Source organism: Sinohyriopsis cumingii, chromosome 17 (assembly GCF_028554795.1).
Source record: "Sinohyriopsis cumingii isolate HCF-2022 chromosome 17, ASM2855479v2, whole genome shotgun sequence".
NCBI lineage: Eukaryota > Metazoa > Mollusca > Bivalvia > Unionida > Unionidae > Sinohyriopsis > Sinohyriopsis cumingii.
In genome coordinates this window covers 97,882,920-97,908,058 of record NC_142977.1, presented here as the reverse complement: position 1 = coordinate 97,908,058, position 25,139 = coordinate 97,882,920, and the positions used below count along the sequence as shown (strand labels likewise).

General features: G+C 35.9%; 1 protein-coding gene across 3 annotated transcripts; it reads left to right on the top strand.

Moving 5' to 3' along the window:
- The first annotated feature begins 3,125 nt into the window (after window positions 1-3,125).
- Window positions 3,126-24,034, top strand: LOC149779510 (putative uncharacterized protein C7orf78). Of its 3 annotated transcripts, XM_089940218.1 has the most exons (6): window positions 3,152-3,282; window positions 11,076-11,187; window positions 14,506-15,056; window positions 15,530-15,626; window positions 18,430-18,572; window positions 21,015-24,034. In XM_089940218.1, the coding sequence occupies exons 3-6, from the start codon at window positions 14,526-14,528 to the stop codon at window positions 21,144-21,146; spliced, it is 903 nt and encodes a 300-aa protein (XP_089796344.1). In that variant the 5' UTR covers window positions 3,152-3,282; window positions 11,076-11,187; window positions 14,506-14,525; the 3' UTR covers window positions 21,147-24,034. The 3 variants fall into 3 exon arrangements, with proteins under 3 accessions (XP_089796342.1, XP_089796344.1, XP_089796343.1); XM_089940216.1 differs by lacking the exon at window positions 11,076-11,187 and having other exon boundaries at window positions 3,126-3,282; XM_089940217.1 differs by lacking the exons at window positions 3,152-3,282; window positions 11,076-11,187 and adding an exon at window positions 7,834-7,960.
- Window positions 24,035-25,139: the final 1,105 nt, after the last annotated feature.

Sequence of the window (25,139 nt, the reverse complement as noted above, 5' to 3'; positions counted from 1 at the left end):
TGGCTTTGCCAGACCTTGAAGTGCATATTAGTTGAGCTCCTTCTCCGATTATTGTATTCAGTGGTTACAGCCTCTTACTTTCATTAGTAAGATGAACAAAAAATTATTATGATTGATGTTGCAGCAATACAATATTGACATCAGGCACATCAAGGGAAATGATGGATTAATTGCAGATGTACCTTAACGTGAGTATGATTATTAATTTGCTTCATCTATATTGTGTGTCATTCATAAGAATTCGTCTCATTTAATTTTTAATTATATGTATCTTTGATTATTAGTTTTAAATAAAGCTTTAATGTATAAATATTTATTATTTTCTTTATGAGGGGACGTGTTTTGTATATTTAATTTAGTTTTGTTGTTTTTAATGATTATATAGTTTTCTATATATAACTTGGGCTTTGTCTTCATGATTATATGTTATGTTTTTATGTATTTTGTACCTGATCTTTGTCCAAAATCAAGTTATTGGTGTACCTGAACAGTGACATTTATTTTGTAAACAACGTAATACATAGGTAATATTTCTCTATGATTGTGGATTAAATATTCAGATCATCATTAATTGTAAACATCTTTACTTCAATTTCATTTAAAGATACAGCCTTGATTTCCCATTACGTTGACACAGTATTTCAGACCTAGATCACGAAGAATGGTATATATTCTTGTTTGCCTAAGAATTATTCATTCTTGGCTTAACATTCGAAGCGGAATCAGTCTTATTGTTGTATTCAGTTCTTAATTTGGTTGGATTTGTTTATTTATTCAAATTATTATTCACTGTAATTACAAAGTGCTCAATATTATTGTTGGACTTAAACATTAACTTGAATCATAGACAATTCATACAAAGAAATTTTGGATTATATCATTGTGATACATCAATAGACTCTTAACACATCACCACATTCCAGGTCACTGGCACATTAGCACGTTCGATACTACATGCACATCAACACATTCATATTCAGAATTTATTTGGAATACCACTGGAATTCAATTGGACCTTGTGATAGAACTTTTATGACTATTTGGAATTTATTTCACAATACTGTAAGTTCTTTTTAAATTTTTACGTTGTATTAAGGTAAACAAATTATTTATTGAATTTTTCAAAAAACATGTTGGCTATCGCTCTTTTTTGTTTCCTAGTTTAAGACCACAGAGCCGTAACAAAAGTTTCTCGCTTTTCTGTAGACGTACCGTCTGGGTCGTAGTATTGGGCTTCAGGCAAAGGAAAAAGTGTGGAAAATACTTCTAGCTAAAATTGTAATAATACTAGGTATATCAGCTGTAGTCGTATGTCATTCTATAAATATGAAGTAACCAGTGCAGGTGCACTGGAACAGACGGTATTTGCTTTGAGCCCTGTCTTATACTGGACTTGCACTGTTCTGCACTTGTCAATTGTAAAAACGCTGATTTGTGTATGCCTCTCTCTCTCTCTCTCTCTCTCTCTCTCTCGTGATCGAAATGCCTGAATCTCAGATGAAACTTAATTTGGACTAATCCTGTATTTAGAAGACGTGAACACACGTCGAGTCGTCGACTACTATTTCCAGCATACTATTGGAATCAGACCATCTCAGGTATATGAAGTCATCGTGGGCCGTTACAAAGATCACAGACACTGCCGTGTAGAATAGTTCTATATACATTGACAGGAAATGATGTCTCAGCAGGGTGTTGGTCCATGAACCTGCCGAGCGGAAGAAGCTAGCGCTGATGAACAGTAAAGTGGTGTCACCGATGTTATATGAATCTTGCTGACAACCCAACAACACTATATCTCATAAACAGAGATAATTCTCAAACTATTGTTAAATCAAATAACAAATCCCTCTTCATAAAAATGTATGTATGTATGTATGTATGTATGTATGTATGTATGTATGTATGTATGTATGTATGTGGGTGGCCGAGTGGTCTAAAGCACTCTCCGTTACGGATCACTGCCATCTCACCTCGGTCTGCGTAGGTTCGAGTCTCAGATTCGGCCAATGGGGGTATGTGAGAAAGCTTGCCAGTAGCTTCTCGAGGGTCGGTGGTTCTTTCCGGGGATTTCCCGGGTTCTTCCTCCACCATTAATACTGGCCGCCATGTATAGCCTATCGTGTGCTGAAAAATGGCGTTAAACCCTACAACAACAACAATGTATGTATGTATGTATGTATGTATGTATGTATGTATACGTGTTCTTTACCTGGGAGACCTTATTGATATGGCGTTTGGTTTAGTTTTAATAATTTACTTGTTTGTTTGTTGGGTTTTTTTTTTCCTTCTCACTTCTAAACCTTTGGAAACGGGCATATTTCACTGAAACTATACTACTACTTCTACTACTACTACTACTACTACTACTAATAATAATAATAATAATAATAATAACAGTGCCGGATTACCCATTAAGCACACTAAGAACGTGCTTAACAACCTGACAGGGGCACCAGAAAAATTAAAATTAATTGTTGACGATAAAATATTAGTTGCACATTTTGTAGGGGGAGGGGGCCGTAATATTTTTAATGCTTAGGGCCCTTGAAGGCCTGAATCCGATACTGAATAATAATAATAATAATAATAATAATAATAATGTTCTTTCTTCTATGTTTCAATAGTATTAGTGCGAGCTAACGTACATCGCTATTAATAGAATTGGCAATGTTAATTCCGTTCTTTCCAATTGTTATTTAGACCATTGTACGCGGCTGTTTTGTTTTTTTAATGAATACGTGTCTCCACCAGTGCAAAATAGAAAGGTGTTATAAATTCATTTACTGACAACCAATGTCATTACTTGAAAAGCTTTTGGATTATCCTTTCAATATATTTTGAAAAGGTTCCGTTATCCGTGAAGTAAACACAACATGCCAAAGCAAAACCGTACACACCGTAATGTATGTTACACTTCCAATTGCGGGCAATAGCACATAATGTTTTGTTTCAGTAATAATTCAATCGACTTTTGTCAACGATGTATCTTACCATTAGGTATACTTTTTGTAAACAACGTGGCTCTGATGTCTTCTGATCCGAATTTTTGCCCAAATGTTGCTAAAAAGAAACTCTTACCTGGTTATGTGACGTAGCTATGGTAAGAGTTACGCATGTGCGCTGATAGTCCTAGCAACTATGTACATTAGTGATCGTAACCCGTACGTTGATTATTGGCGGAAGGAGGAAAGATACAAATGTGAATGATGGGCAATTTTCGCTGAGTTTCAAAGTAATGTAACATGAATACGAGCTGACATCATCGGGAGTACATATCAGGTAGGCAAATTTTGTTATACATAATATAAAATACCGGCGAGTGGTGTCTTAATTACTACGGGTGCCATTAGTCGGTTTCATATAAATGCTTGTACTCGGACCTCACACATTGACTTGTCATCAAATGAATAAAGCAGTTAGACAATTAATTGAACATTCACAAACAATTTATCTAAAATATAACATCTATGAAAATAGCAAAATGTGCAATTTCAAAGTATATGCTTTGATGAATGTAGTTTCGTATTTAGTTTTGGAAAAGGAATCTGGTCCTCATCTGACTTGACAAAAACAGTCTGGCTATAATTTGTACAAGAATAATGAACTTATTATATTCAATATACAGTTTTTGTTGAGTTAAAAATATTATCTTGAAGCCTTAGAAAATATTCTGGTTTGAATGAAAATCCTCCCCCACCCCAGTTAAATGGCTGGTTCCTGATACACTTCTTTGCAGATGGCTGGTTTTCATTTTTTGGGGAAACATTTATTATTTGCTCGCATACCTAGCGGTAGGGCCGGAAGTTCTTATTTTAAAGAAATGACGTAGAGTTTGATATTCATTATCTCCCATAATTAATGAAGACCTCTCGTGCAGAGATATATCTCAAAATGAATAAGAAAAAGAAAATCACACGGTTCATGTATCGCTGCATTCAAAGTTTACATTTACTAAACAAATTCGAGCAGCACTGAATTCAAATTACAAAAGAAAATTGTTAAATAGACTTACAATTGATGGGAACAGCATTCTCTTTGTTATATATTTAATTTATCTCAGTTAAGTACTTCTGACGGAATTTATTTTGCAAACAATGATAAGAAAAAAGGCATAGTCCAACTTTTTTCTTTCTTTTTTGGGATGGAGAGAATAAACGGAAGAACTGTGTTGTCGTTTTGAACTATTCGTGTGCTGCCCTGTACGACATTTAAATAATTTCAAAATTTCAAACATTCAACCTGCTAAGGGATTTTTTCACAGCATGCATGATGTATATTTTAAATCTCTCTCAGGCCAAGTCTTGAAGGGTATAAGATCAAATGGCAATATTATTTAACTCTTGTTTGATCTTTCGTGAATGGCTGACCAGAAACAATATTTCAGTAATGCATGAGATAAACTGATTCACCGAGTTTATATGCGCATCGTTAGCTTTCTTTCAAGCTTGAGAACTTAGTCTGTATATTTAACTTAAACAATCCAGTTTGTTAACGGCTATCATTGAATGGATAGAAATCTTACCTACTTGATATGACTTCTTTGTTTATTTACCGATTTAACCTGACAGATTTTGGAAGCAATTTGAAACCTGACTAAACTGATCATTTGTCTCATATTCTTGTAGTAATATATACATTATTATCGTCAGAAAACCCACTGTATTATAATATACACATCGGTATCGTGAGAAAACCCACTGTGGTAATAGAGACATCTGTATCGCGAGAAAACCCACTGCAGTAATATAGACATCGGGATCGTAAGAAAACCCACTGTAGTAATATAGACATGGGAATCATGGGAAAACCCACCGTAGTAATATAGACATCTGAATCGTATGAAAACCCACTGTAAGTAATATACTCGTAAGAAAACTCCCTGTAGTAATATAGACATGGGAATCGTGGGAAAACCCACTGTAGTAGTATAGACATCTGAATCGTGTGAAAACCCAGTGTAGTAATATAGACATTGAACTCGTAAAAAAAAGCACTGTAGTAATATAAACATCTGAATCGTGAGAAAACCCAATACAGTAATTAAAATTAACGACTGTATAATGCCTGAAACAACATTGTTAAACTGATGTAACTCTGAAGCACGCTTACGTTGTCTGTAGACCTGTAATCCTACTCAAGGCATTGAAACATAAAATTGATGCCAATACTTTTCTAGCAAGTCATAAAATAATAAATATAAAATTAAAGAAATTAAGCCAAACAATTAAAAATTAAAAATTAAATCAGAACAATTCACATGAGGAACAACGATTAAAAAAATACCTGGTGTAAAAAAATTCAAAATATCGGAAAAAATTAAAATTCTTGATTATCTTTGTAAAGGTTAAATAAAAAGTTAGACACTTCAATTAAATAAAAGATGAGAATTTGGTAAAAGTTCTTCCACTATCGCTTTTTTGTTTTATAAATGAACATTTTTTAATATTACACCTAAATTAGATCCTAAACACAAAGAATGTAATTTTTGTGTCGAAATTTTTCTCAGTTAAAGCTTAATGTAATACACTAAATTAAACACATTCCAGATAATATTAACAGTAATTTGACTTTTTCTATCGTGTTTTGTCAGTATCATTGCTGAAGCAAGTAGCTATCCTCTCACTACATCCACGTACTTCAATTAAACCCAGCTGTTTGCTTTTGATGTTGTAGACCATATCTGAACGTACAAAGACTTGCAACGGCAAAATACTTAACATTACAGGAATGTAAAAAGGGTCAACTGGGTTATCACCTCTGATGGTTTGTTTTTAAACAGTCTCAGGTTTGCTATGGAGTATCAGTCCATCTTAAGTCCATCTTAATATATACGCGTGGTTATATTTTTCCCAGTTTTCTTAGTAATTCCACTGCCTCTTCTTTTCAATAACCTCAGAGAAAGGTTTAAGTAGCGTATTGTCTGGAGAAAAATTAGCTGGACTCGAAAAGAAGACAGATGACGTAAAGAACATGGTGAACGTTGACTTATATAGGCTCGTCTTAGTTGCTTTAAAATGTGCTGAAACACGGCCAGTGTAAAGACAAATTTAGTATTCGAAACAAGTACATATTCAAATATGATATGTTGCTTATTATTATTATTATTATTATTATTCTGTTGATTTGATATTGGACAGCTTTCCAGAAATGTCTCACACGACGAATCTTCCAGTAACTACCGGAATAAATGAACTAACATCTTTGCTACCGGTCAAGAAAAAAGTCAGAAATGAACTAAAACTTAATTTCGCCAGTGCAAGTTTATGAATAGCCCGATAAATCAGCCGCCAAACATGTAATGATACTGACTGATGGTTTATGGGCTCTTAGAACCCAAAGCTGTATCATTACATGTCTGGGGCTGATTTAACCCTGAGTCAGTGTCATTAAGGTGTGGGGCTGGTTTAACCTTTGGGCAGTATTATTACAGTTTTGGGACTCATTTAACTTTTAGTCAGTATTACGACAGATTTGGGGCTGATTTGACCTTCAATCAGTATTATTACAGTTTTGGGGGACCGCTTCGGTGGCCTACTGGTTAGATAGTCCGCCCCAGATGCGGGAGGTCGTGGGTTCGAACCCCGGCCGAGTCATACCAAAGACTTCTAAAAATGTTACTAACAGCTGCCTCGCTAGGCGCTCAGTATTAAGAGGTTAGTGTTAGGACTGGTCGGCCTGGTGTCAGGATAATGTAACTGGGTGGGACATCATGCTACGTGTCTGCCATACTGCAGACATCGTAGCGATATGACTGGAAAGTTGTTAAAGCTACGTTAAAAATCTAAATCACACACACATACACACACAGAGAGAGTTTTGGGGCTGGTTTAACCTTCAGTAAGTATCATTACATGTGTGGGATTGATTTATCGGCCTGGTTTATGACAGCAATAACCACACTACTAATCGAGATTTGCAATTAGAGACAGTCAAGGATGAATAATCATGTTAAATCATAATGAATGTCTGTGCAAAATAGTGTCTCAAATCATAAAACCTTTATGTATCGACATGCTGATTTCTTACACTTCATCATTACTCTTACTTGCAGGATGTCCATATGACATATATTTGTAAGTAGTATTTTAAGGCAGCTATATATGAATAATTGAAAAATGATCTCTGCACACCTAAAAGATTAAGGGGGACACAGGTAAATTGTTTCGAGGTAGTCTTCAGCAAATCTATCCGTATAGCAAATACACAAATCAGTGCGAGGTAGAAATACAAATCAATGACTTCTTACTCAAACACTACTTTTACGGCTGTGTTTTGATTGCCACATTTAATCCTAGGTTCAACTGTTAATAACTTCGTCTTGTCTGAGTACCGTATTTAATACCGTGATTACAAGTGTAGTTGATATGTGAGCCACCATCACGAACGAACTTTACTAATGCCCAGAAACATTGAAAATAATGAATAAACTTGAGATGGAATACTTTGAAATTGACTAGCCATTTTGTTGTTTTATTTTGTTTTTGTTTCATAACGGCCTTTTGTTCGACGTGAGTTAAGTCGCAACTATTACAGTAAGTGCTCATATATAACGCGTGACCAGCAAAGAACAGTGTCGACCCAGACTTACTGGCCATGTGATGGCCGATTCAGTTCAACGTTGTTCGCTCCACAAATAATTTCAAGCAAACTACCGTATATCCTGGTCTGTTGGTAGTTCTTTTATGCTTATTTTTAATGACAGATAAGTTGTCTGAAGTTGGGTGAGTAACACACACGGGTGTATAATCTATATACATTTACAATCAGTAGGTGCCTGTGGGATCACTCGAATAGCATTTAATAGTTACGTATTGATTTTGAACCGCCATATGGCAATGTTGATTATACCCGAACGTTTAAAAAAAGCACGTTAGCCGTGGGGAGAATATTAATATAACAATGCTATGGTCCGACAAGAGAACTGCAGGATAAAGTGGATTTGCAGTATTCCTTTCTCGTAAGTTTAATTAATATTGAATAGCGTGTATAGTATACATATAATAAGGCTTTGTATTAAGTTTATAACGGCTACTTGATTCACGGAGTGGGTGGGTGGATTTACACACCGAAGTTCAATAATATAGAATTGCACAATCTTCCCAAATTTCACATTTTTTATTTCATTGTTTCCCCTGCCTCTAACAGTGGGACTGTTGGGGGTATATGCAATCCTCGTGTCTTTCTGTCCGTTCGTTCTTCTGCCAGGTACACAGTTTTGTTAGCGCAACTAGACCCGTACATTTTCGTGAATTGCCATGAGAATGTGCATACATTATGAGCATCAATTAAAGATGCATATATCTAGAAATTAAACTGGCCCCGAAATTTTATATTTATAAGAATGATATTGCACGTTCTATATTGTAACGCTGAACAAAGTGGATGACAGAAAATATCTCGCCATGAGATTTTGGAAATATTATGATCATGTTCGAAAGATGCGCATACTAACAAATTACTGTGTTCCTACAAAGTCTGTTGGAGTTATTGCCCTTTTTGACTTGGAGCCTGATGTAGTGTATGACTATACTTTGTTAACTTAACTTGTCTCGCAGTTTCAAGTGAATCACCATTAAATTTTGTTCATGTTATGGCCATGTTTTCAGGATGCTGCATATCGACAAACTGCTGTCCTTCCACATTCTATATTAGAGTGTTTCTTCTTTCTGTCCCGCAGCTACGCAATGTGCAAAACAGAATCGTTGGAGCAACATGTCCTGCTTTTTCTTCTTCTTGTGATGGATAGCTTTGAAATTTTATTGTTTGTTTAGTCACCATCTAAGGATGCATATTTTGAAACACATTTGTGCTCCCGTGATGTTTGTTAGAGTTATTGCCCTTTTTCCTACTTGGAGCAGGATGCCATACATGACAGAATTGTGTGGATGCATTTACTCTTGCACTGCTTAGTGAATTCCTGTGAAACTTTGTACATATTATGGTCATCGTCAAAAGACAGACATTGTGACCAATCATTTTACTTACACTATTTTCAGAACATTTATGCGTTGGGTTTTTTCAATTGATCTCGGGGTGGGGTGGAGTGGGGTGGGGAGGGGCGAAAGTCAGGCAAAAACTTAATCTTAAAGGTAACCAGCTTATATTACGCTAAATCTGATTTCTGGCATATCGCGAAAACTACCAACATGTGCGCAGTTTGTTGTCTTGATGTATTGCATGGATATAGCGAAGAAGTAGCCAATAGAAGAATAGAAAGGATCGTTGACGTCCCAATTTTACGATGTTATGAACTACTTTTATTATTACCAAGAAGAAGAAGAAGAATAAAAAGTAGAAGAAGAAAAAACATTTATAACAATAATAACAATAACCGTGATTAATATTAACGTCTTTACGAAATTGAAACCATTAGCCATGAACTATGACGTCGGTCACTTGTACAGACCCAGCTCTGCCGGTACAGTATGTGACGATAGATCTGGATCTGTACGGTTTGCAGTTGGACACGTCTTATAAACGAGTATAGACGGTATGATATTCATGAATATAATGAATATATCACGATAAACTGGACCTAATACTGTGATTGACATGAAACTTATAATAGTGTTTATTATGTATACCATTTACGTTCACCTTTAGTGGAAAATTTCCTGATTGCTCTGACATTCTTTATAGGTATATTTACAAAAAGTAAAAGCCATAAGACTCAAACACGACAAAACACCGAGAAAACTTTATCATGTGTAAACATGTAGACTATCTCATTTATTTGCACGCCCATTACCGGAAAAATCGAAAATACAAGACGACATACGAACATGATTGAATTGCAAATACGAACGAAACTTGTTCAAACAAACTTTTGAATATGGTTCAATTCATTGATTAAGGTGACAACCGTCTTTAGATATAAAGATCTTTTGAGTTGGTTTTGTACCAGAATTTGATATTTCATGGCGTTGATTAATAAACTCAACAGAGTTTTTGTTGCTCAGTTTTATTTTTGAAGCCGGGGCATCATGGAACGAATGATTGTATTAGGATCAGATGAAATACTGTTGATGATGGTGGTGGTGGTGGTGACGGCGCGATGATTACTATAATAATGATGGTGCTGCTGCTGCTGATGATGATGATGATAATCCTTAAAGCCAGATTTTTTTTTACTTACTGTGGACATAAATCTATTGTACCCGATATTATTGTGAGTGATACATACTTGCAGACGGAAAGGAAGGAGGGAGGATTAGGTACTTTATCATGAAGAGGGATCAAAACATATGAGAGAGAGAGAGAGAGAGAGAGAGAGACTGTTCAATCCCAATAATATAGTTGGTGTCTTTAAGGATCTAAAACACACTTTGTGTCTTTTAGGAACGAAAAATCCAAATTGTTAGTAATTTTAGCTCATCAACAATGTAATTCAAAGCAGTTAACTTTGACTCCTTCCAATTAATTTCCCGTTTAACGAACTTAAAATTTATGTGATCTGTGTATAGTTAAAACATATCCTGTAAATCCTATTTTCGTTTTGGTTTGTAATGATCACATACAGCACATGATTAGTTGCTATGTTAGACTTACTGTTTAATTTATATAACAGTCAGAACGATTCATAAACAATTTGGGAAAAGTCAAACACCTCTCGTTAGAGAGAAGTAATATATTCACAGTTGGGGATCTCAAATTGCAAAGGCGCTAACCATGTACCTAGATACGAGTTGTTATTTAGAGACTGCATACCTAACACGGTCTACATTGTAATCTGACACTCGGGGGAATGTGTCTGCACTTTGTACAAACATTTTCTTTTTTTAAAAATCGTTGTTGGAAATGTACAGTCACACCTACCATTAATAAAGCTGTAACTATTTTTCGTTGAAGTCTCGGCAATGGTTACACATTGCTTGCAGCAGCAGATATGGCGACATTGGTATGACTTCCCAGAGACGATGACGTTAGCTACCTGAACAAATGGTTATATTTTGTGTTGAATGTATTGATTTATTTATCACATCATAGGCAGGACAACCCTTCGTAAAACTCTTACTGTTTGCACAGACCAATCTGAAAATATTAATGTTCATTATACATTCGTAATTATACAGCTAATAATAAAGGCTACGTTTCCCCCTGAGGATGGTCTGAAATCCTGTATCGGATGCGTATCGAGATTCCTCGCTCTGAAGGAGTACGTCACCTGCTAACGTCCGTGTGAAGGTACCAATTCAGTTACTCTATTACATCTAATTAGACTCAATATACACTGCCAGTTGATGGAGGGAATGAATGTTTAAAGAAGACGAAGAATAACAACTTAAAAAGTTATCTTTTTATCATGAAACCTATTAGGACGAATAATCAACTAGTCTTCAGTATAGAAACTTAATCTGTGTGAGCGTCGAGCGTGATTCGATGCTATTACGCTATCTAACGGGACGTGATCACAGGACATCCAGATCAAGATAATGTATTTATAATAAGTTTATTTTAGACCCTGAACAGTTGTTTCTTAATGTATAAAAAGATACAAGTACCCAGACCAAGTTACTTTGTTGGTAACCTGCTTGTATGACTGTTCTGCTGCTGGAGTGTTGCCTAAATACGATCGAGTAACACTGAAACGAGGATACAACTGATACTTGTAGTAAAGAGTACTCGAGTAAAATATTGCATGAAACAGTTATTTAGTTCATTTCCCATTCATAATATAAATCCATTCACGATATAAATCCAAATGAAAAACAAAATCCATTCTTTCACGCGTAGAACTGGATAAACATTTGAAGGTCTGTCCCAAAAAATGAATCTGTTGAATGATAAGTCTCGCCCGCTTCGGCTGTACTGTGCATAAACCAAAACTTAACATAGTCAGTTTGGTAAAAACGTAGGTCATTGCAACCAGTTTCCTTTTAAGGGTGTCAACATAAGTGATAAATGTGAATGCACACATGCCCATAAATGCAGCAGTGTCTAAGAAATTGAGCTTTAGGCGATGAAGAGTGTCTGGAATAATTAGCCAAAGCACTCATGGTCGCTGGAAATATTCAACTACAAGAGAGAGAGAGAGAGAGAGAGAGAGAGAGAGAGAGAGAGAGAGAGAGAACAATAATCGCATAGCAAAGGACAGGTTTTATCTATTGTTCTTAAATAGTGGATTTTAAATACGTTTCTACTAGAACCAAATATTAATGTACTGATTGCGCCCCAGAGTACACACGTTGATGGGTCACGTTTATATCAACATACTGACATGTCTAAGCTTTACATTCTTTAAACGTGAATTCAGCATTTTCTTTTTACATTAAATGCAATCTTAATTTCACGTTTTCTTGACATTTATATTCAATCCAAATATCATTGCAAAGTAAATTGCTTTTTATGTGTTTCCCCTATTATGATGTTTTTATAAATTAAAAAACCCTGATAATATTAATAATGAAAAATATCACAAATACGTTTTGAGCCGATACCATAAAGTGTCTGATGAACGAAGGGTATTTAAAAAGTTCTGAATATTAGTGCTGTGCAACAAAGTTCTTTATTAGTGAAATGTGTATCAGTTCATCCCGTCAAAATACTCCTCCCAATGCACTTCAATACACTTTCTTAGTCTGATTATCCAATCATTAAATATCTTTTTATTCAATATTTGGAATGTTGTTCATACACTGGAAAACTGCTCTTCCAGCCGCATGGCGACTTTCAAATCAGCTTCCCCGTCAGAGAATCTTCGATAACTGGTTTCAGCCAAATATTACTTGGAGGTAAATCAAGGTCGCATAAAAGATGTGGTAAAGTTGGATTCTGTGCTTCTTCAGAACGTCTGTCACGACGGTCGATTTATGCGCAGGTGCGTTGTCGTGAAGTGGATGGATACCTCTAGTACCGGTGCGAACAGATGTGGTTTGGTAGTGTTCCACAACTACTGGTAACACACTGGACGCACAAAAATGTCCGGTAACGCCAGCCACGTCAGGCACTTGTACCTGTATTGCCAGGCCATTAGTTTCGAAAAATGATGCATATACACTTTTCTTGACAATCCGACTACCTCTACTAACTCTCTCCGATCCAGACCACTATTTTCTTGAACCATGTTGAGAAAAGTGATTATATTTTTCATCGCCTGTCACCTGTCAAAAACGTATCTGGTCACTAGTTTTATATTGGGCGAGTTGCTGTTAGGCGATTTCATCCCGAGTCTGTTCTTGATCAGCGGCCAACAAATGTGGGACCCATCTTGCACAAAAATTTATGAGCTTCAAATGATTATTCAGTATATCAAAAACAACTAATGAATTAATGCATGTGACAATAGAAATATATTTCCATTATGTTTACAGTATTTTCATCAACTAGCCCCCTCACAGAGGCATGCTCGTTTGCTCAGTATTAGAACTGTTCTCCGACAGTTTTACGTTACCGTCAGTGATTTATTTTACGTCACACGCATATATCTGCTCATGTCTGGCGTACTGTACGGTGCACCATTCTGCAATTATGATATTGCAACAGACAGTCCAACAAAGAAGTACTATTTTCCTTAAAGAAGTAAAGCAGGCCCAAGATACGCCTTGCGTAAAACAAAATTAAACACGAGAGAGCTCTAGTAATTCCAAAAGGTGTTCTGGCACATAAAATTTAAAGTACTGTATAACTCGAAGCGGTGTAGGGTATAATACCTTACTCGAAGCAAGAACAAACCAATTTTAAAGTAAGTTCTAAAAAAAAAAGAATAACCAAAATCATTTTGTTTAAGTATTTAAAACCTTATACACGCACTGTATTCAATCACAAGATGTGTATCATTTCTTTCTAAGGTGTGTTGAAATCATAATTTCGTTTGCATATGAAACGTTAAACAAAGGGGCTTACGTGTCACCTTTTCATCGCACGCCATTGTCCTTGCCCTTTGTTCCCATTAGGGAGGTTTAAAATATTTTGTGTGTGTGTGTGTGTGTGTGTGTGTGTGTGTGTGTGTGTGCGGAACGTGTTGTGAAGATATCGGGTACAAAAACATTGTACAAAGAGCTATATGGATCTTGTGTAAAACCCCATACCCACCCACCCGCCATTGCTTTTAGGCAATCGGTGTACAATTTGCAAATTGACAATCTAGCGACTTTGTCGTTCGGTGAGATGTAACATCGGCTAGATAACTATTCGACGACTTGTCGTGCACCATCCAGAAACAGACAATAATAAGGCTTTCAAGGAAATTATTTCGATGCATCGCGTGCATAAAGTTGTTAGGGAACAAAATTCTTGTTTTGAAGATCTGAAGAACTAATTAGTGCGCTCACAGCTTGTGTCAGCAGAGCCTGAAAAGTATGACACCATTTCATACAGGGAGAAAGAGTACTGACCTCACAACCGCGTAACAGTTTTCTGCTGTATGCCATTTTGTCGGAAATTCTTACGTTCATCGAATAAAAATGTGTTACATTTTGCGCATATATTAGAATGGAATTTTCATGTTTTTTTTAAGCATATGTACACATCACTGGATAACTTGTATGTTTCTCTTTTTTAAAGCTCTTTCAAAAGGCTTGCACATGGCTACAGACACGCTTTGCACGTATCGGGACACCGGTAACGGACGGGTGGACGAAACAAGTCAGTTGGATATGTACCGGTCTTCTCCCAGCCGTACTCAAAGCGCAAGTTCACTTGGTATTGTTCCCTTTGGTTTCCACTCCAGGACAAACTATGACGCTAACGAGACTTTAATTCAGTTCAGGAGTGACAATTTCACCAAAAAGGAAGTGGTTGTTTTTGAGAACATTTGGAAAAGACCACCACCAGATTTTAGGCCACAAAAGTTTGCCCCTAATCCTCCTAAAAGGAACTCTGTAGAAGCCAACCAGCCTTGGCGATATGGAACCATCCCAGGGAAAAGAGAAAGCATAAAGAGACCAAGAACTAAAGTTATTCCTCGCGTTCTCCAACCACCAAAAATTGAAGAAAAGACAATGATAACAAGGTTTCATATAATGAGGCCATTTACGGCCAAGAAAAAGTTTGTGACGGAAGGAATGTATGCGGCAGGAGAGTACCAGATGCCAAAACCCCATGACTTTAGAGGAGTGAGTCATCATTATTTCTTTATGAAAATTAAAAGCCACGCACGGACACACAATTAGAACTAAAAGCCACGCATATACACTGCATGAAAGCTAAAGGTCACGCACATACACACCACGCAAGTTAACGAACACGCACATATACACCATGAAAGTTAAAGGCTATGCCCATAAACATAATGAAAATTAAAGACCATACACACCATGAAAGTTAAAGGTCACGCACATACATACCATTTGAGTTAAAGGCCACGCACATAAACATAATGAAAATTAAAGACCATACACACCATGAAAATTAAAAACCACGCAAATACACACCACGAAAGTTAAAGGCCATGCAAATAATTACCATGAAAACAAAAGGCTCTACATTTTTGCATTTCCACGAAAAAGGAACCAATTGAAGTAAAATGATAATCAACTTCTATTACTATTTTCTCAAGTATTTGATGTAATTTGTTATAACATTTCAGTATCCCCCATTGAAATCGTTGGGGTTAGATGAATTCGACATCTTCTACGAAAAAGATCCATACGACATTAAATTTAACACAGAAAGACTAAATATTGGTAAGTATATGTAACAATTATATATATATATATATATATATATATATATATATATATATATATATATATATATATATATATATATATATATATATATATATATATGTGTGTGTGTGTGTGTGTGTGTGTGTGTGTGTGTGATGTGATGTGATTTTGATTTTTAACGTAGCTTTAACAATTTTTCAGTCATATTGCTACGATGTCTGCAATGTGGCAGTTTATAGTGATGTCTAGTACTGGGGCATCATGCTGCAGACATGTAGCATGATGTCCCACCCAGTCACATTATCCTGACACCGGGCCGACCAGTCCTAACACTAACCTCTTAATGCTGAGCGCCAACCGAGGCAGCTGTTAGTACCATTTTTGTAAGTCTTTGGTATGACTCGGCCGGGGATCGAACCCACGACCTCCCGCATCCGAGGCGGACGCTCTAACCACTAGGCCACCGGAGCGGTCTTATATATATATATATATATATATATATATATATATATATATATATATAATGTGTGTGTGAATATTACTTCTAATAATTATAATTATTTTGTGTCATCTATTTTGATGTATAACCGGAATTTGATTGGGTAGTTCTTGGAACTTGAATCAGTATCTACAGCTTCTCGTGTTGAATTATATATATATATATATATATATATATATATATATATATATATATATATATATATATATATATATATATATATATATATATATATACCCAAGAGGCTTGCAGAACTGGTGTCATTTGAGTCAGAGGTGACATAATATTTGTTTAGCAGGATACTTTTTTAAAGAATAAAGGGAAAGATAAAGCATATCAGAACTGTTGCATTTGTGTTATGTATGTATGTTGTCATATATATATATATATATATATATATATATATATATGGCCAGTCTCGCTAAAGATGCATTTATCCGTTACAATAAACACAACTGTGGCCCAGTCTTGTGCAATAATAGCATGTCCATAATACAAATACAGATGATCAGACGGTGTTCATTTTTTTTAAATATTTAGTATAACTCTGACGAAGAGTTTTAAAAAATTCTTTGAAAAAAGATCTTAACTAAGCTCAGACGTGATGTCAATGAATGATCTACACTATGTTGTCATCTTCAGGAGACATTCTGAAATGGGGTTTAAACAAATTTGCCGACGATTATCCGGAAAGTGACAATGAAATCATGTGGCCACATGCCAATTCAATTCGGAGATATATTGTCCGATTACAGTTTTCTTTAAGGAATGAAAATTAATCTCCTCGAACTCCTGCCTTAACTCGTGAAGCAAACAGATTTCAAATCGCCAAATAGCTTCCGAACGAAACTGACACATTTTAATACAACCCTTTCTAAATCACCAGCCAAGCTTGTAAGTTGAAAAGAACAACACTAGAGTTGTATTGTTTCTATTTAATTTCCATAAATTATTAACCTCCATAAAAGAATATGTGTACACTCAATTTTGACTAAGTGCCGAGAGTTACGGACCGACTATTTAATGACCAGACGAAGATTCTGTTTTTCCTTTATCTCAAGGTAAATAAATTCCAACATATTACGACTGATTTTACTTTTGACAAATCAGACCAAAGGTAATTTTTCTCAGGCTATTTGAGGGTCACGTTTCCCCCCCCCCCCCCCATAAAAACATGAAGCCCTAGGAAAACTAAATTGTAGGTCCCTGACATTACTGACATTTTGCTTCAGCAACATCATTATAATGATGATAATAATGACGATGATAATAATGATGATGACAGCAAAATCAAATTGTAATTATGTTGTGCTGATTACTCTGTCGAATCGTTCTTCAATACTTTCGCTAAGTCGTTCATGTTTGCTTTCCGCTATATTGGTCGTTGACTTGTACCTCTGTGGATACACGGATGTAACGCGAGGACGTCATAACATCTTTTCCTAAGCGCCCATTAGGGTATGTGCTATTTGTATTTACATTATTGTTTACAGCTCTGTTAGATTTGAGTTATTTTTAGCTTGATTATGGATAGTCCATAATTGGAAGATATTTCTGAACTCGAGTAATTAGCCAATTTCTAGTTGCAGTACGTACAGTATTCACGCGACTTGATGACAGTATGGATTAGCTTCGTAAAATGGATCCCCTCCCGAATTTCTTAGAGTATTATGTGGATATTTGTAGTCGTGCGAGTTTAGTAGTTTGAAATTGGAATAATTCTTTGTATTGGGTGATTGAATCCTGTTTGTGTTGCACGACGTGAAGTACTAATATTCGGCTTGGAAAGACCTACTAAAGAATCATACAAATGTGAAACAATAAAATCCATGCAAGTGTGAAATTAAAGTTCGTCATGTGTGGTCATTGTGTGAATAGATAAATATTACTGTAGTATTTCCGCGTTTAAGAACCTTTCAGTTGGTAACAAATGCTGTCTCTAAACCTTTCAGTTGAAAACGACTATTGTCTCAAGATTCTTGGAAACAGAAACAAACATAGGCTATCAAGCCGCACTCACAAAAGTGTATTTCAGATGCGCAGTTTTAATTTAATAAATTTACACTTTATTTATATACCGACAAATATTAACGCATACATTTACACTTTATTTATATACCGACAAATCTTAACACATATATTTACACTATATTTACATACCAACAAATCGTAACACAATAATGTACACTTTCTTTATATACCAACAAATTGAAACACATACATTTACACACTTTATTTATATACTGGCATATCTTTACACATAAATGTACGCTTTAGTTATATACTGTCAAATACTAAAACATAAATTTTGCATTCTAGTTCATGGTACAAAAATAGATAAAGCCACAGATAGAGAAATCAAGGGCCGCCAGATGGCGCCGCCGAAGTCCCCAGAACCGAAGTTCGACAGTCAACTGACATTGCAGAAGGAACCATGGCCAATCAAGAATGGGGCGTTTACGGTAGGGACACATTGGCTAGCTGAGTGCTTATCTGGTTAATATTTAAACTTTATTTTAAATTGTAAAGCAAGTTCAGCTGTAAGGGCATTTTATAGAACTCTTACGATAAAATAGCGGCATGATGAGATGGTTGATGATAATGCTTACAACCATTGCATACAAATAATCATATTTACATATACTCTTCAGATTTTTATGCTAAACATGGGTGTGAAATGAGGAAAACTAATTTGAGTCTGTATCATTTATAAGTCTCTCTGCAACAACCGAGGATCCATACCAAAAGACAAAACAAAATAAATCCATAAATATTGTCCACTAAAACACATAAAAATCAAAAGGCAGTGTTAGCGAATCGTGCACAACTGAATACAGTTATTCCGTTTTCTTCTGTTCACTTCCGCCTCAGCTTTCTATCAAAATGATTTTTTAATTTTATCATTTAGAATATTTGCTGAGTTTCTTAACTGGTTTCATTTTTTCATGAGTGATACTTAGGTTTTGAGTTCATCTCTGCAATCCATTATTCTTCACTGCTGGTTTTTACTTTAAATGTTTATAATTTTCCCTTTCTGACTCTGTTGGCTTCTGCAGAAAAACAATCAGCTTCCGACTGTAGAATTGGTACTGAGTGTATTTTTGTATCTTAAATCAATAATCAAGCGGGTTTGTAATTATTCTAACATAATTTCATGTTGTTGGCTTTTCTTCGAAATCCATTGTCCCTGATCTATGATTTACCCGGTTTCTATACCTTCTTAACATCATTAGTAATTCGCATTTCGTGTTGTGATATCTTAGCTCTTTTCATGTATGTTTAGTGGTTATTCCCATTCCGTGTTGTGATATATTAACTCTTCTCATGTGAGTTCAATTGTAATTCCCATTCCGTGTTGTGATGTATTGACTCTTCTCATGTATGTTCAGTTGTAATTCCCATTCTGTGTTGTGATATATTAACTCTTCTCATGTGAGTTCAATGGCAATTCCCATTCCGTGTTGTGATGTCTTGACTCTTCTCATGTATGTTCAGTGGTAATTCCCATTCCGTGTTGTGATATATTAACTCTTCTCATGTGAGTTCAGTGGTAATTCCCATTCTGTGTTGTGATGTCTTGACTCTTTTCATGTATGTTCAGTGGTAATTCCCAGTCCGTGTTGTGATATATTAACTCTTCTCATGTATGTTCAGTGGTAATTCCCATTCCGTGTTGTGATATATTAACTCTTCTCATGTGAGTTCAGTGGTAATTCCCATTCCGTGTTGTGATATTTTAACTCTTCTCATGTGAGTTCAGTGGTAATTCCCATTCTGTGTTGTGATGTCTTGACTCTTTTCATGTATGTTCAGTGGTAATTCCCAGTCCGTGTTGTGATATATTAACTCTTCTCATGTATGTTCAGTGGTAATTCCCATTCCGTGTTGTGATATATTAACTCATCTCATGTGAGTTCAGTGGTAATTCCCATTCCGTGTTGTGATATATTAACTCTTCTCATGTATGTTCAGTGGTAATTCCCATTCTTTGTTGTGTTATATTAACTGTTCTCACGTGAGTTCAATTGTAATTCCCATTCCGTGGTGTGATGTCTTCACTCTTCTCATATATGTTCAGTGGTAATTCCCATTCCGTGTTGTGATATATTAACTCTTCTCATGTGAGTTCAATGGCAATTACCATTCCGTGATGTGATGTATTGACTATTCCCATGTATGTTCAGTGGTAATTCCCATTCCGTGTTGTGATATATTAACTCTTCTCATTTGAGTTAAATGGCAATTCCCATTCCTTGTTGTGATGTCTTGACTCTTCTCATGCATGTTCAATGGTAATTCCCATTCCGTGTTGTGCTATTTTAACTCTTCTCATGTGAGTTCAATGGTAATTCCCATTCTGTGTTGTGATGTCTTGACTCTTTTCATGCATGGTCAGAGGCAATTCCCATTCCCTGTTGTGATGTTTTGACTCTTCTCATGTATGTTCAGTGGTAATTCTCATTCCGTGTTGTGATATATTAACTCTTCTCATGTGAGTTCAATGGTAATTCCCATTCTGTGTTGTGATGTCTTGACTCTTTTCATGTATGTTCAGTGGTAATTATCATTCCATGTTGTGATATATTAACTCTTCTCATGTATGTTCAGTGGTAATTCCCATTCCGTGTTGTGATATATTAACTCTTCTCATGTGAGTTCAGTGGTAATTCCCATTCCGTGTTGTGATATATTAACTCTTCTCATGTGAGTTCAATGGCAATTCCCATTTCGTGTTGTGATGTCTTGACTCTTTTCATGTGTGGTCAGTTGTAATTCCCATTCCGTGTTGTGATAAGTTGACTCTTCTCATGGCTAGAAGTTAAGTATTTATGTATTTATAACATTATTTGTTAATTTACATACTGAGTATCAGTGTCTTAATTTCCAAATTATTTTTTCAACAGAGGCACCGGATAAGGCATCGTCCAGCCCATAGCGCATTCATGGAAAGGGCAACAAGAGTAATTCTGTCTAAATGGGAGAAGGAACAATCCCAGGAACAATTCAACAAAACTGTAGCATCGGCCAACTTCTGACGCACCGTGTTACTTACATGCAGCCATTTTAATTAAATACCATACTGTTATGAAGAAACCTTGTGCACTGAAATGTAGGGCTATTTGGAGAAATTCTTTATGGGTGTTTTGTACATGTTCTCTCAACGACAAGTGATTTTAAGATGCTTTGATTATTTTGGTTTATCTCACGTCTTCAGTCGGCATAATTGTCAATATATATCCACAAAACGCTGATAAAATGACATCAAACGTGGCATCTGTATACCGTCCTCCTGCTGAAAATGCTATGTATCCCACATGAAGACACAAATAAAGTCATTCGTATATAAAGAAATGTCACTGATCAGCGAGGAGTCTGTATCGTTACGCGATGAATATATTTCTAAACTTTCAGTTATTATGCATGAAACAAAGGATTCTTATTGTTTGGTTCAACAGGATTAAAGTGGTTCCAAAAGTTAATAACGTGGAAATTAAAGTTTCTTCGTGAGAAAGAATGGAAATATTTGAGCTGAACGACTGACTACACCGATCTCTTTCAAACAAGACCAACTTTTGTTTAAGAAGAGTTTAGAACAAATCGTAATAGGTAAATAAGGTTTAGTTTTCACCCAGTCAGGATATTATATGAAGCATTTGCCTTAAGTTCACGCTAGGTGCTTGCTTGTTTAATGTTTAACGCAAAGTTTAGACTAGTCACAAAATGACTTCACTGATGCAATCTCTGCGCTGGATTCTTGGAGCAGCAAACGATATCCAGTCTAGAACCGCGTGAATGCTACCGGCAAACATCACAAGTTCCATTTTATCTTTCTTATATAAACGACCACTTCTACTTAGGAATTATGGGATTGAGAACTACAAGCAAGATTTGCTTACTTCCGAAATTGAAGAGCTTTGTAACGTGCAGAACTACGCATCTCCGGAAATGAAGATCTGAAAACGGAAGTGCTCCAATAAACAGCAGCATTTTTACTCCTTGCAAAAACACATATTAACACACTTTTTTGAAAGAATTTTGCTTAATTTAAAATTACTTCCAAGAGATGTAATATAATGACTTCAGTAAGTCATGAAAATTAGCAAAGCAATGGAACCACGTATTTGGAACTAACTTGTTGCTCTTAACATAGAGATGTGACCTCAGAATTCGTCGGCGTAGGGATAATATCCAAAATTGGACAGTAAATTGCCAGAAAGCCGAGACGCTTATTTAGCGACTACTACGCGGAGTGGAAGTAGAAGCGGCTGTTTTTTTCTTCACATTAGCTGCTGTGTAATTCTGCTTAATGATTAATACTGCAACTCTTCATAATCACAAGTATTAATATTATGATTATTTTATAAAAGATCTTCAATTATGAAATAATAAGCATAATACTCATGCTACCACTAACAGTATTAACGATTGTGGCATTAGCTTTTTATTAATTTGAATTATTGAATGTGGCGTGGCTTTTAACTATAATGTTTACTATAATCTACTAGTTTTTTTTCTTTCCCAACACCAATTGATAACAGACCAACCATTTGATTTTAAGGGGGGTGGAGGTGGATCCGTAATATATTTTCACCCTTTATCGGATGGTATTTATTTCCTGAAAATAAGAGCAACATTTTTCAGGATATTTGGAGGCCGGACATTTTTTTCTATGACCCCCCCCCCCCCCCATCCCAGTCTCCTTCCTATTCCACTCCAAAGCATCCATGATAGGCATGAATACGTATTTTATTAATTGTTATCGAGCTTACAAGTCGTATACACCGTTTCGATGGCCTAGTGGTTAGAGCGTCCGCCTTGGATGCGAGAGGTCGCGGGTTCGAGCCCCCACCCCTCCGCGTCATACCAAAAACTTATAAAAATGGTACTAACAGCTGCCTCGCTAGGCGCTCAGCATTATGAGATTAGTTGTTAGGACTGGTTGGCCTGGTGTCAGAATAATGTGACTGGGTGTGACATGATGCTGTTATTTAGGTAATAGTACATTTTAAAGACTGGGTTTTAGAGTCCCTAATGTCTAATGATTTTGAAAAAGAAGTATGTTGTTAATGGCACGCATACCACTTCACAAAACTATTCGACCATAATTTGAGCTCAAAGTCACGTAGGAGTGTCTGTTTTTTGTCATAATTATTTTAGATATGCGTAGGTTGTATGCTTGGAGTTATATTGTGTTACCTATTTGCATCTCACTGGACAGCAACATAAAGAAACAAACAAGCTAATCAAGTTGTGCAGTTTTGTAGCGTACATTTGTATGCGTCAGTTAAAGTTGGAAAACTATATACATGTTCTAAATATATGTGATAGGCTCTTCCGTGTAACATTTTGCTCTGCCATCAAACCGTGGTCGAATAGTACAAGTTCAGTTGCCACAGCCATTATAAATAACCCAGTGGTAGATCAACCTGCTGGGTCACGTCGATTGAAGGATTGCGGACAACGACCCAAAGGCTCAGTTTGGAATATATTTATTTATTTGAGCTAAAAACATACAGTTTACATTATCTGTGATATTTTTTAAGCCTTCTTTTAGTAGAAGGAAGACTTGGGTATCGTGTTTCTGGTGACAAAGGCAACGTCAATGAAGATTGTGTTACAGTTTGAATAGATCGTCACAAAAACTTATACATGTATATAATTTTGTTATAATCAACCTAAACTACACTATTACAGTATGCCTAATGATTTTTACATAATGTCTAATGTATTTCTATCATCGTCACTTGTCAGTTAGCAGTTGACTGTGTTATCAAAGTGACGGTCACAGGGGAGACAGTGTTCAGCCAAACCTTGTATTTGCTCAACATGGCATGTATTCAATTTTATTTTTGAAACCCTTTTAGCCATACAGTGTTTGAAAATAAATATTTATCAAACTGATGCACTATGTAGTGTTGTCAAACTTTGTGTTGACCTTTTATTCTTTGTTTGTGTCTGTTATACGAGCTTACGTCCATAAAACGTCTGGGTAAATGAAAAGGATATGTGTATTAAATAAACGTCGGTTATTGCTCTTGCACAAAATAAAGTGTTATTATTTTAAATAATACCAGTATCAATATTGATCGCTAGGGTTATTATGGCGGTCTGTTCATGCGATGCATTTTACTTATAAAGCATGGATAGCTATTTTAACAGATTAAAATTCCCAATACAAATGACAATCATAATTAAGGGGGTGCTTGTGGTGCCGACGATAATCATCGTGGTGACTCGTGACACTAAGATCGATTTTTCCACAACGAGAATGTAATTGTTTATTTTACTTCAAAATAGTTTATTCTGAGTGTACCACAAAAACTAAGAACTGACATTTCATACTCTCAAGTTCTTCGCTAGCAAAGGTTCCGATATGTTAATAAAGCTACACCTTGGCGGATCGATCCGATATTTCAGTATTTTGTACTAGCGACATATATTGTATTTCACGAGCTGACTCCCTTAGTATGTCTAACCAACAGCGTCTAACTGCGGTGCATTGTACATCAGCCGAAAATGGTGGAGGAAACAGACTTCAAGAGGACGCTTTACAAGTTTAACATCGAAAGTCTGACTACGCATCTGACAGAAGCCATTACAGAAGTATTTAAGGGAAAGGATGTACTTGTGCAACATGGACCGGCAGCCGAAAATTATTTATTTTTGAGCCGATTCCAGTTGTGTGCTTCCCTTGTCTCGATCATGTAGCAGGAACAGCGTTCAACTTTTAACAACTTGATTTTGATTTGCTGCAGTGCCACTGCATCCATTGAAATTCACTGACCACAAACAATGAACTATCGGATCGATCCACCAAGGTGTAGATAGGTTAACATATCGGAACCTTGGCTAGCAAAGATGTACTATCAAGGACAAAAGTTTGAGCAATCTATTAGATAAAAATGGAGTACACTGAGAAATCATTGGTCGACTTGAAAACCACCGACCCTACGAATTCACGTTGGTGTAATGGAACCCAGAAAACAGATGGGCAATCCAGGACAAAATAACAGTCTTAGTGGACCCTT

Bases quoted from the DNA above. Each gene is read 5' to 3' on its own strand.
- LOC149779510 (XM_089940216.1), top strand. From the start codon at position 14,526: ATGGCTACAGACACGCTTTGCACGTATCGGGACACCGGTAACGGACGG. The intron at 15,057-15,529 runs GTGAGTCATCAT...ATAACATTTCAG, and splicing joins AACCCCATGACTTTAGAGGA to TATCCCCCATTGAAATCGTT. The intron at 15,627-18,429 runs GTAAGTATATGT...TTTGCATTCTAG, and splicing joins CACAGAAAGACTAAATATTG to TTCATGGTACAAAAATAGAT.